At 37.1% G+C, this 13,051-nt stretch overlaps 3 protein-coding genes across 6 annotated transcripts in view; 1 reads left to right on the top strand and 2 right to left on the bottom strand.

The window, feature by feature from the left end:
- Nucleotides 1–795: 795 nt before the first annotated feature.
- On the bottom strand, nt 796–3,965 carry LOC107726375 (28S ribosomal protein S31, mitochondrial-like). Its single transcript, XM_016535926.1, has 7 exons — nt 3,749–3,965; nt 2,995–3,423; nt 2,628–2,771; nt 2,010–2,153; nt 1,853–1,926; nt 1,599–1,736; nt 796–1,496 (listed from the first exon to the last, which is right to left on the bottom strand). The coding sequence occupies exons 1-7, from the start codon at nt 3,871–3,873 to the stop codon at nt 1,288–1,290; spliced, it is 1,263 nt and encodes a 420-aa protein (XP_016391412.1). The 5' UTR covers nt 3,874–3,965; the 3' UTR covers nt 796–1,287.
- Nucleotides 3,966–4,793: 828 nt separating this feature from the next.
- LOC107726376 (mitochondrial ornithine transporter 1-like) lies at nt 4,794–10,122 on the top strand. 4 transcript variants are annotated; one of them, XM_016535929.1, is made up of 7 exons: nt 4,794–4,989; nt 5,592–5,677; nt 6,245–6,503; nt 8,049–8,186; nt 8,308–8,483; nt 9,477–9,635; nt 9,749–10,122. In XM_016535929.1, the coding sequence occupies exons 2-7, from the start codon at nt 5,623–5,625 to the stop codon at nt 9,868–9,870; spliced, it is 909 nt and encodes a 302-aa protein (XP_016391415.1). In that variant the 5' UTR covers nt 4,794–4,989; nt 5,592–5,622; the 3' UTR covers nt 9,871–10,122. The 4 variants fall into 4 exon arrangements, with proteins under 4 accessions (XP_016391415.1, XP_016391414.1, XP_016391417.1 ...); XM_016535928.1 differs by having other exon boundaries at nt 5,579–5,677; XM_016535931.1 differs by lacking the exon at nt 4,794–4,989 and adding an exon at nt 5,006–5,234.
- Nucleotides 10,123–10,700: 578 nt separating this feature from the next.
- LOC107726377 (transmembrane 4 L6 family member 4-like) overlaps nt 10,701–13,051 on the bottom strand; it is a 10,168-nt gene continuing 7,817 nt past the window's right edge. Inside the window, exons 4-5 of the mRNA XM_016535932.1 lie at nt 12,750–12,936; nt 10,701–11,071 (exon numbers count right to left, since the gene is read on the bottom strand). Of these exons, the coding sequence (XP_016391418.1) occupies nt 11,063–11,071; nt 12,750–12,936 (196 nt within the window). The 3' untranslated portion in view covers nt 10,701–11,062. The remainder of the gene's footprint in view (nt 11,072–12,749; nt 12,937–13,051) is intronic.

Here is a 13,051-nt window from a genome sequence, read left to right as displayed (position 1 = left end):
TATTGATTTTCCTGCAGCTGCAATATTAAAACTTTGATATTAAAAATGTATCTCCAACCTTAATCAATCTCACCTGCCTGTAACCTTGTAGCCAAAGCCACTGGAAGGCAAGCCTGCAACCTTTAGCCAAAAAAGCAGAATGGCTAAAATCCAAGTTAGCCATTAAGCTTTTTCCAAGGGTTAGTACTACAGACCCTAGCATTCCCCAATAATTAGACGATCTCTGTAGCCATCCTGAAGACCTTGATTAGCTTGTTCAGGTGTGTTTAATTGGGGTTGGAGCAAAACTCTGCAGAAAAGTGGACCTCCGAGGGCCAGAGTTGAAAACCCGTCTTATACAGAGGTGCCCAATCCAGTTCCTTGAGAACTAACTTCCTGCTGAGTTCAGTGCCAAACCTGCTCCAGCATGCCCATAGTAATAACCAGAAGTGTTTCTAAAGATCTTATTTATCTGGTTCAGGCGTGTTTGATTAGAGGTGGAGCAGAACTTTGCTGGAAGGTACCAGCAAAGCCCTGCCTTAGGTGCATGGATATTTTTAAAGATGATATACAGCATACTGTTGACCTGAACATCTTGACAAATTGTAATCACATTAATTGTTGTTGAGGCCTTCACTACGTACAAGTCTGATTAAGATCTTGATATCCTAAAATTCTGAAATCTGGTGTTCAAAAGAGTGGGAACCCCCAACAAGTCAATTTTCACTTTTATAGTACTTTTTATGATACACATTGTTTCAAAACAGCTTTACAGATAATATTAATGTTTATATAATACATTAATGCCTAGCTGTTTATATTTAGCAGTTTAGAGCTGGCGACAGGGCAATGAAATATACAAACAGCTGAGATTTGCTGTAGTATATAGCACTTTATATGTATGCGGATAAAGCTAGATATATTTATAGTAATTTCAAGTTGGAGTTACAATTCTTTATGCTGCTTTGTAACATGTGTGGCACTTTTCACAATACAAGTAAACTGAATTATGAGCAGCATACGCAATATCCAGACTATTGAAAAAGTTGTTTTAGTAAATAACACAAAAATCTGACAATTTTCAGGAGATTGTATAACACAGCTGACCATTAAGAAGCAACGACAATGATCCAGTCTTTTAATCTGGTTATGGATGCAATTATTACTTCCAGTTGCTTAATCATGCTTTGCTAATTTTCACTGCAGTTAGGATATTAATTAGCTGGTTCTAGGGCATTCACTACAGTTGGATCTGAACTCATCTTCTATCTTTGTCCGATCCTTAGTTAAGTTATGCCTCAGCCTCTTTCAAGACATCTTCTTTCTGTCGGAAGTAGTCTCTGAACCAGTAAATATGTTCCTTTTCTGTTGAACCGTGAGGTGGTGATTCTTTGCAAGGCCTGTAATTACAAGCTCCATGAAGTGCCTGACTGGACCCTGCTGGGGGAACGATTCATCAAGGTGCTTCTCCAGGAACACATGCTCGTGGAAGGGCACACTCGCCTCCTCCTCCAGGCCTGAAAAAGTTGCATGATGTGCCAGAAGACAAGATTAAGAAAAGGTACAGAATTCAGAAAAACCGAAAGATGGATGCAACCTATTCTTACAGTGGAACTCACCAGCCTCATTGTTGATTGGATATTGCCAAAGTTTGTCCTCTTTGGTCCACTGGATCATCTCCTCAAAGCCATTCCGAGGCATCTGATTTGTTCCCTGGACAATTTGATTAGCTAGATCAATGTCCCAAAGAGTAGGGCCTGAAATTCAGAGCAGCGAACAGGACAGGCTAAGTAAATACACTCTGTTTCACACGGACATACTCAAATGTGTCAACTGCAAGGTGTTAATGCCATAAAACAGAACTTCTCCTTACCCAAATCTGACAATGTGTCTTGCTCAGCACCTGCAGCAAAGAGGTTCAACCTCTTACTAGTGAAAGGACTCTTCCTTTAAAAAAAAAACCCACAAGGTTAGTGGAAAAATTTATTGTATTTAAAAAGGACATTTCAGGGACGTTTTTTTTTTTTTACCTTCTACGGACTCCAAGTTCACTGGTAATGCCTTTGTCTTGAGTATATCCCTTTCCGTCATCGTCAAAACTAATCTGACTGGTAGGTCTGACGTTTGATCTGCCATTCGGCCTCTTTCCGACTTTCATATCGGCAATTATGTGTCTGAAAGTTTTGAGATGATACCACATAATTGTTCCAACACATGTACTAATGTTACACTTTATTTCCACATTTACACAGGAAGGTCCATATTTTTATTCACTAATAAAACATCATTTTTACAACATGCATTTTTATGCAATTAAAATCACAAAGCAGGTCTCGGACTTGGTTTTATCCATCGGTTGTTGATTGAACGGTGGCAGATATGAATGCGAGTCGTAGTCGATTGTTATAAAAGGGGTGGGGTTTAAGCAAACTAAATGAATGGAGAAGTCCGGCACACATCAACAGAAGTCTGGCGTTTCAATGGAAGATCAAACTTTGACATTCTGATTAAAAATATCAAGCTCAAGTTGATTTTTTAAAATGTAACCTACACATAGATGTATTGTTTACAATATGTTTAATAAGAAGCGTTTAGGAAATAGATTTCAGTTTCATGCCAACTAATACAACATCTGAAATGAGCCCTACCCTAAGTCTGCTCTCCTCTGGGTGTCAGGTATGGCTTCATGTTTCCTCAGCTGCTTAAGGAGCTCTGACTCTGCCTGATGTCTGTTCGGCAGGGTGGATGCGGCGGCAGAGACTGCAGCAACCAGCGCTGGATTCAAGGTCCCACTAAAGTACAGAAAAATGTTGCTACTTTCACTTCAGAATGGATGCACTGTTTGCTAGTCAGAAATCAAAATTATATCATAATATTCTTAATTCATTAATCTGAATCTTGTGATTTAGCTCTTAGTGTAAACATATATGGAATTGCTGTTATCGTAGGCATTTCAGTGTCAGCATTACCAATTTGTGAATGAATTATGCTTGTTTGTATGTATGTATAACTCACTGCTGTTGTGAACCCTCAGCTGCGGCACGCTGGAACATGCTGTGTGTGCTTTCCATGGGCTCTTGGTCGGGCCTCTCACTCATTCTTGGAGTCTTTGAGGGTCTTATTTTACGTACGGTTGTGACCTCCACCTTCATTGCCCCAAGTAGCTCCAAAAGACTCTCCTTCCCACTTTTTGTCTTTTCAAGCTGTTTGCTGTCCTCAGGTTTAACCACTGGTTCAGTCTCTAACTGTGATGTCAATGTTGCATTTGAAATGTCAGTGCCCTCATTCATTTCTGTGTTCTTCTGCCCATCAGTGTTAACCTCTGCATTCACCTCATTCTCTTCTGGTGTCTTTCCTTTGTCTTCTGACAGGCATGTGGAGCTCTCTTTATTTTCACTAAAAGAGATGCTACTGGTTCCTAATGGCCTTGCTGTACATGTGGCCCTAAAATAAAGAAATTAGATAAAATGAGTCTTCATAATTTAAAACAAAAACATCCGAATTTGGATAATTTATCTGTTAAACATTTAAAAATCAAATTATAGAGCAATAATTAACATACGGGCTGGAAGGTATATTTAGATATTTAATATACATTGCAAACACATAATCAACACGCAAATGGAAAATTCTGCAGGTTAATCAAGTGGTTCTTTATTCTGCCATTTGAGATATTTAAATTCCAGGTTGAGACTTTTAACTGACACATAAACATAATTCAATCTCATCAGAGCTGTCACCCTGTCAGGTTCTTAGATCTGTAACTTACCAGGTAACAGGGGCGAAACTCTCCCTCTCTTTACATTTTGTGGAAGGTAAAGTTAATCGTGTATTGTGCGTATGAATGAATCTATTTCGAACCTGATTAATATTTATTAACAATCTTCTGTACATGATTGCCCCTCTCAGAAGACCTCAATGTCGTCCATGCACGTTTCCATGCGCAGCACAATCAACTGTCCGGCTGGCGCCTGAGATGTATAGAAGTTCCGGGCGCCTTTCTGCATCGACTAAAGGGAATTTACGTCTCATTTGTCACTTTTTACGAGTGTTTAAACATTCAGCAATTTTATCAGTTTTAATCTGTCGGTATCACATACATTGCTTTAGGAGAATTAAATCGGATTGCAACAGGAAAAGGGAACCGTTCATAAACTGGTCCAGGGGAGGGGTCTGCCGCTACCGCTGTCAACCTCCATCCCGGCTAGTGATGGGAAGTCCGAGTCCGGGTACTTCTCGCCTACTGTTTTTCGAATACTATGAATTCGGACATACTACTCGCCTCGCATGCTGTTTTTCGCCTACTATATAGTATGGAAGTATGCGATTTCGGACGCAGCTCGAGTCTTTTACTCGAATTGGTTCTTCAGAACAGTTCGTCTCTAAGAACTGTTTCAAAAAATGATTCATTTAATCTTTTACGACACGACGTAATTACATCATCACGTGGCCCTTGACATCATGGCGTGGCATTTTACCTGCTTTACAACGTTTCCATAATGCGTTTTTACGTTTTATTGTTTTATTAATAAGGCTGTTCACTGTAATTGGATGTGAGCGTTTATTAAAACCAGCTTTTATTTTGCACCATCAGTCAATTTCATATACTTCAGTTCAGTCATCGAATCTTGATTCATAACGAATCTGAATTCGTAACTGTATAGCATACTACCGTTACTATGTTTGCCATGGAAAGAACTGGTGCGGTCGCACCGGGCCCCGCGCTTGAGGGGGCCCCGCGGCGAACATTAGCTTCATCCACGGTTCATCGAGAACCATCGTGACCGAATCGTTTGGAATTGTTCAAGCGATTCATTGAAAAGATCCGACTCATTTGAACGATTCGTTCACGAGCCAGACATCGCTACATCCCGAACGGGGCTTTACATACGGATCCCTTTCGAGAGGTCATGACTCATCTGTTCGCAAATGTTGCAGTTCAGTAAGGATCCAGCATGAACCAAACAATCTCGCTACATATTTTCGTTGTAAGCGTTTTCGTGAAAAAAGGTAGGCATGCTTGGTGAATGCTTATTGAGAAATCTACGTTGTCACAGTTACTTTTTAGATATTCAGTCTCGCTATTCAGTGTTCAGTTCAGGTGATGCAAAAACACGTCTGTCTGTAACCAGTTTTTTGGTGCTACTTTATTTTGCATCACATAAAAGACAACCACATAATGGCAAAAACAATTGTTGCATCAGAAAGGCGTTTCTACCGAAAATAATCGCGGTGGTTGAAGAGCATGGCTTTGTGTGAGTTTTTCAAAACAACATAGGCTAGTCTGTGGCTTGTGACTTTCTCCAGTCGGCGAACTTTGTTACTACATGAAACTTGAGATTCAGCTCCATGCTGTCTGCTTATGTAACTTTACACAGTTATGTACAACGTATTAGTTATACTTCAAACGTTATAGTTATACTTCAATACTTCAAATTCTGAGTGTTAAGGACCGTCTGTGTTTTGGTAAGCATGATTTTTTTGTAAGTTTGGGATTACGTAGGGGTTTACTTTCTAAAAAAACGAAATAAACTTACAATGATGAACTAAAAGTTTTAAGTATACTGATTTTCTTTTCTCTGTCTCATCTTTTGCACAGATCTTTGATTTAGGATTTTGTTGGAGCGCTTGGCATATTTCACCATGGCACCACATCCTGTGGTTCAGGCAATAATAGACCTCTCTGCCGGGGCTATAGGTAACTTCACCTAACATCAGGGCCATTCTGGGGGACAATCGGGAACATTATCCTGGGCCCTATGATGATAGAGTGGGATACACTTTATTTCAGCACCATCTGTATTAAATCCTTTCTTTTGTCAGTTCTTATCTGACTTTTGAGCGGTGTGTTTTTGCTTACGCCTGTGGTTTCACAGTCCGGACCCATTGTCTCAGCAGTCCCTACACCAAACACACACACACACTGACCTGTTCTGTCTGGCTTAGATCATACTGATAGATGGGTGAGGATGTTTGTAGTGTGTGATACTGTTTGTGGATTAGTTGTAGATCATTGCTTCATAACCCTTAAAACAAATTTTTATTGGAACTTTATTTTATTGTTATTTCAAACCATATCCAAGTTATTATACCAAAATACAAGCCAATTAAAGTTTGTAACAAAAGAAAGGGCAACACACAGACAAATGTATGTGTATAATGATGATTGAAGGGGAATGATTTCACTCCTACATTCCATTTGTTTCATTAACAAGAGAAAAAGCTCATCACTCTTTCTGTTCTCCCGCTTCTCTTTCCTCTTTAGGGGGCACAGCTTGTGTACTTAGTGGTCAACCTTTGGACACGGCTAAGGTGAAAATGCAGACATTCCCCACTTTATACAGAGGCTTTGTGCACTGCTTTGTGTCTACGTACAGACAGGTGGGCCTTCGAGGGCTGTATCAAGGTACCACACCGGCCCTCATGGCCAACATTGCGGAGAACTCTGTGCTCTTCATGTGCTATGGCTTTTGCCAAGAGGTGGTTCGCTTCGTCTCTGGTCAGGAGAAAGGGGCTGTGCTCAGGCAAGTTCAGTTTGTATTATGAATAGTACATTTACATTTATGCATTTTGGCAGGTGGTTTTATTCAAAGCGACTTACATTGCATTAAAGGTATACAATTTATGCATTCATGCATTCCCTGGAAATCAAAGCCATGACCTTGGAGTTGCTAGCACCATGCTCTACTGTTTGAATAGTATCTAGTATTTTCTGGAAGCTCCAAAACAAATGCATGACGGAAGGGTTTTGCTTCTAAAGTAGCCTTATTTATTTAGTTTTTTTTTCTTGAATTGAAATTAAATAATTCTCTGCAGATAAAGTTATTCCATTAGGATGTACATGTTCACATGATTATTTTTCAAAAATGACTTCAGATATTATTTTAAATGTTAAAGAAACTTATTTTCTTATTTTTATTATTTTTGAATAACCTTTCCTTAAAATGTGTATATTGCAAAACACCACACTGTTAAAAAAGTTTGGGGGTAAACTTTTTTTTTTTTTTTTTTCTCTGATCAGATCACAGAGAATGCATTTATTTGATTATTATACAGTAAAACCAGAAATAATGTGAAATATTAATACAATTTAAAATAACTCTTTTCTATTTGAATATATTTTAAAAGTGAATTTATTCCTGTGATGGCAAAGCTGAATTTTCAGAAACCATTACTCCAGTCTTCAGTGTCACATCATCTTTCAGAAATCATTCTAATATGCTGATTTGGTGCTCAAGAAACATTTCTATTATTATCAGTGTTGACAAAAGTTGTGTAGCTTAATATTTTTGTGGAAACTGCGATACATTTTGGAAAGTGAATGAATAGAAAGTTCAAAAGAACAGCATTTATTTTTTAAATCTTTTGTAACATTATAAATCACTTTTTTATCACTTTTGATAACTTTGTGTATTTGTTGATTTGATCTTCTCTTCTTCTCCATTTCTGCTTTCTTCTACGCAGCCCGAAGCTGTCCTCTCTGCATTGATTCTAAAAGAAAATCAGTAATAGGAATTTCCAGTTTAATCCTCTGATTCAGTTGTCTAATATGTGGAGTTTGACCGGGAAATTGAATAATTCCCACTTCACTATTTGAATATATTTTAAAAGTGAATTTATTCCTGTGATGGCAAAGCTGAATTTTCAGAAACCATTACTCCAGTCTTCAGTGTCACATCATCTTTCAGAAATCATTCTAATATGCTGATTTGGTGCTCAAGAAACATTTCTATTATTATCAGTGTTGACAAAAGTTGTGTAGCTTAATATTTTTGTGGAAACTGCGATACATTTTGGAAAGTGAATGAATAGAAAGTTCAAAAGAACAGCATTTATTTTTTAAATCTTTTGTAACATTATAAATCACTTTTTTATCACTTTTGATAACTTTGTGTATTTGTTGATTTGATCTGTATTAATTTGTATCCTTGTATTAATTTCTTTAAAAAAAAGTCTTACCATAAACTTTTGGCACAGTAATGTATATACATATCATTATCACAATTTCATTAATTTTTGCTTATATCAACGCTTATTTTCAATGTGTGTGATTGTTTATTTCTGTTCAGTGACATGCAGAAAGCGTGCGCAGGCTCCGTGGCCTCAGTTTTCTCCTCTCTGGTCTTATGTCCCACTGAGCTGGTGAAGTGCCGACTGCAGGCTATGCATGAGATGGCCACATCTGGCAAGATCGCCCACAGTCAGAAGTAAAGATTGAGCCATCCTTTCTGTGGATACTGCGCACATATTTTTATTTACTTTTAAGTGCTAGTGTTACTCATGATATGATTTACCTCCTTTCTCCTTATGTATGTCTGTGTTTTTCAGCACAGTTTGGTCGGTGATCAAGTCCATTATCCATAATGATGGTCCTGCAGGGTTCTTCCAGGGTTTAACCACTACAATTGCCCGTGAGGTGCCTGGATATTTCTGTTTCTTTGGAGCATATGAGCTCTGTCGCTCTCTCTTTGCGGAGTACATGCACTGTGGCAAGGATGACATAGGTATGCAAATAGTTACGGTTTCTACACGTTATCTTTAAAATGACTAAATGATAACGGCATACTTTTGTTTCTCATTTATTGATTGTTCTGGTATTTTCTGGTGTGTTTTTATTGAAATGGCGTACCTGAGTCAGTCATTAGGAGGACAAGGACAAACATTAAAATCAGTCAGTAATCAATTAACTCTTTGTTTTAAACATAGCTGGTCATTCAGTTTACTCAGTCGATAACGATAGAGATAGTATAAGGAGAAAGACGCATACCTCTTGTAGGCTGTAGAAGTCCCTTCTTTCAGGTAAAAAGTCAAGATTTTACCCATCAGAAAATGTTATTTAGTACTAATTTAGCACTTTTATTCTGTAACGATGCATTAAATTGATCAGATGTGACAGTAAGGGCCTTTTTATTGTTACAAAAAATGTATTTCCAATAAATGCTCTACTTTTGAACTTTCTATTCATCAAAGTTTTCATCAGCTTTTCCAGGAATAAATTATATTTTAAAATATATTAATATCGAAAACATATAGAATATTTGTTAACAGCTGTAATAATATTTCATAATATTACCGCTTACTCAATTTTTGATCTTATAAATGCAGCCTTGGTCAGCATAAGAGACTAAATTGTTCAAAATGTTTTCAAAATCTTCAAAAATCTTACCGACCTCAAACTTTTGAATGGTAGTGTAGATTCTGGATTTGTTTGAGTTTTTTTTCTAGTAGTACTCTGGTCCCCTGTTTGCATTTTTTTTGTCTTATGTTTGTAAATTCAAAATGTTTTCAAAATCTTCAAAAATCTTACCGACCTCAAACTTTTGAATGGTAGTGTAGATTCTGTATTTGTTTGAGTTTTTTTTCTAGTAGTACTCTGGTCCCGTTTGCATTTTTTTTTGTCTTATGTTTGTAATGTGCTTGCTGTATATTCTCACATATGTGATGTCCAGGTTCATTAAAGTCAGCTCTGAAGAGTTTGTGTTGTCTGTCTTTTGTAGGTGTAGCCCCTATTGTGTTCAGTGGAGGTTTGGGGGGAGCTTGTCTCTGGCTTGTGGTTTACCCCATGGACTGTGTTAAATCCAGGATACAGGTCATGTCAATGACAGGCAAGCAGTCAGGCTTCTTCAAGACTTTCATGCATATCTTCAGAACAGAAGGTATGTGAAAGATCAGTTTTTCTCTGCTAAACAGTATTATGTATAAAATCACAGCTAAATTTTAATTTTAAACATGAAACCCCCATTTGGTTCTGTTTTTCTCTCATTTTCAGGTGTAAGGGCTCTATATTCTGGTCTGACTCCCACAATGATCCGCACATTTCCAGCCAACGGTGCTCTGTTCTTAGGTTATGAAGCCAGCCGCAAAATCATGATGGCACAGTTTGACAGCTAACCCCGTAACAGCACGTGCTATTTTCTCCAGTTGTTTTTTTAGCATTTTTAAACGAACTACTTATAATTCACCATGGCCATTCTATAGTATTTCATTCTACATGCTATGGTTTGCACACACTAATGCACATTTTTATAATGATGCTTTTTATTTATACACTTTAACACTTTACAGTAAGGTTATACTTGTTTAGTTAATGCATTAGGTATTGTGAACTATCAGTGAACAATGGTTCTTAAAGCATTTATTAATCTAGGTTAATGTACAAATATACTATTGTTTATTCATTGTTAATTCATTTGTTCATAATACATTAATGTAAATGCATACAACATAAAATGTTTTAAAAAAATTAGTAGCATATGTAAACATTTACAGCATAATGTTAACAAATTGAACTTTACTGTAAAGTGTTACCATTCTTTTTTATTATTGTTAGGGTGTTTTTATGAAGCTAAACCTTGGCCTGAGGGTCTAGAAATGTACATGCATATTTCATATCATTTAAAAATGATGTACTGAGGTCAGCAGTACAGTATGGCAGTATTATATTTTGTGGCATATCATCATAGCATTTGAAATGTACTGACTGTAAATATTCTATTTGATTCACTTCTGAAAGTGTCCCATTTATATAGTTGAAGAACAACAACTCTCTACAAAACTGAATAACTTTGTAAAACCAGGATTGTATTTTTTTAAACTATGCATATTTGATTTATTTTAATGTCCTTAAAGTGATTTGAATTAACTTGATACTAAATCATAGATTTCTGTGAGAATTAAATTGTGTAATATTAAATGTGAAGTAAAGTCTGACAAAACACATGTAAATCACACTGTGTAACAGTTTGGATTTTATTTATATTTTAGTATTTTTATCTCATTTCTAAGCTATAAAAACAGATACAAAACAAGTGTTATGCCATTAATTAAAGCCATTTTCCTTTAAAATATTATTCACACTTTAAGTCATTATACATAAGTCATTACTAAAAAAGACTGTATTAAGCCAAAACGTAACTAATAAACATCCATGGGTGACAAGAAGATTAAAGTGTACACAAAGAAAGTACAAATAAACCTTCATTAAAATGTTCAGATAGCATCTTCCACAAGAGGGCGCTGGTTAAGGACGCTGGATGGTAGAGATGAGGGATATGACCTCCCTGGCACCTGGAGCAGTCAGGGTTTACAGCGGCTACAAAATATCAATCCATTTAATCAGTTTTAAAGAGAATTTCTAGAATTTCTACTATTGATCATTTTGCCTGGAAGGAGGCTCTTACTCTTTACTTTTTTTTTTTTCATTATTGAGGTGTAAGAATCTACTGCCAGTAGGCCTACATTTAATTAAAAATTCCAAAAACAATATATATATATATATGTATATATGTAGGAGACATGCAATTGTCCTATAATAATAGTACTGTTTAAGTGTGAAAATTCAATTATATACTCTTAATATTGAATTAAATTAATGATGAGAGTTCTGGCATTAACAGAAATGGAAATCCTGCAAAAACACTGAAAAGGCGTCTTTCTGGAATACTTAATTCTGATTGGTCAATCTCAATATTCAGCGCCTGATATGTAAGGGGTAATCAAAGGCTAGTCGTGCATTAAAGGATTTTAAATGCTAAATCTATGGTTACGGCAAGTTAGCGCTAGCATTCTGCCAGCTTCAAATCATACACAGAGATGAAATAGTGCGGTAAGACCACATTTATTTGAATAAATTATAGCATGTATTTCAATTAATTATATATAGAGAGAGAGATGACAGTTGTGTGTACCTGTTTGCTGCGTCTGTGCGTCTCTCTCTACAAACAATTACTTCAAAAACAGCGATTTTATCACCTCGTTGCTGGGGAATATAATGTAGCGATCTAGTATCTAGGCTATTTTATTAATGAAAATCACGGGGAAGCGTTGACAAATTTATGTGTGTGTGTGCAGCACAATCAGCGATCTCTGACCTCTCTCTCTCTCTCTCTCTGTGTGTGTGTGTGTGTGTGTGTGCGAGTGATTCGTGTTGGTTAGTGTGCATCAATTAAAGGCAGCGCATTAATATAGAACGGTGATTAAACTGACTTGGAACTACCTGTACTTTAAACGGTTTGCATACCTGCCTGCCAGCCAATCAGAATCCAGTATTCCGACAGACCATGGAATAATTCTTCAATATTCACTGTCATCTGATGGTAAAGCTTTATATCTGTTTTCTCATCGAGTGCTTAACAAGCGTTTTTTTGTTGCGTTTGTGTGAAACAACACAAACACCACTTTCGCCAATTTGCATCTCATTTATGTATAGTGAAAATGACCTCAGAGGGCCTCACTATCTCTCTCTCTCTCTGTGTGTGTGTGTGTGTGTGTGTGTGTGTGTGTGTGCGAGTGATTCGTGTTGGTTAGTGTGCATCAATTAAAGGCAGCGCATTAATATAGAACGGTGATTAAACTGACTTGGAACTACCTGTACTTTAAACGGTTTTACTGCATACCTGCCAGCCAATCAGAATCCAGTATTCCGACAGACCATGGAATAATTCTTCAATATTCACTGTCATCTGATGGTAAAGCTTTATATCTGTTTTCTCATCGAGTGCTTAACAAGCGTTTTTTTGTTGCGTTTGTGTGAAACAACACAAACACCACTTTCGCCAATTTGCATCTCATTTATGTATAGTGAAAATGACCTCAGAGGGCCTCACTATTAATGTTACTGTGAAATTGCTGCAGGGTTCGTATTATGGCTTGGTAGGTTGTTTTTAACATGTTTTGGACTATTTTTCACTTTTTTTTTTTACACTGACGTATTAGAACTCTTCTTGTATTCCTCATTCACCACTCTCCTTGTTTTTCAACTAGTGTCTCACCCCTTTCTCTTTGCAGGTTCCACAGAGGCAACCGAAGAGGCCGTTGATCATCTGTATGGCACAGAGGATGAGCTGCAGGGCGCTGGTCACCAGCAGTGTTGAGAACAGACCTACATTAAACTCCACCACATTCTTTGGCTCTGTGCAAGTTCCCCACGTGCCACGGTCCTTAAGGTAACTCTCGTCTCTGAGAGACATAGACAAAACACATTTAAACATATTTAAACAGTAAGAATTGCCATTACATGCTTTAAAGGGGTCATATGATGCGATTTCAATTTTTCCTTTCTCTTTGGAGTGTT

This window comes from Sinocyclocheilus rhinocerous, unplaced genomic scaffold (assembly GCF_001515625.1).
Source record: "Sinocyclocheilus rhinocerous isolate Xijiao unplaced genomic scaffold, SAMN03320098_v1.1 scaffold2050, whole genome shotgun sequence".
In the NCBI taxonomy this organism is placed as follows: Eukaryota; Metazoa; Chordata; class Actinopteri; order Cypriniformes; family Cyprinidae; genus Sinocyclocheilus; species Sinocyclocheilus rhinocerous.
Note: the sequence above shows the minus strand (reverse complement) of the source record. Positions and strands in the feature narration are given on the sequence as shown.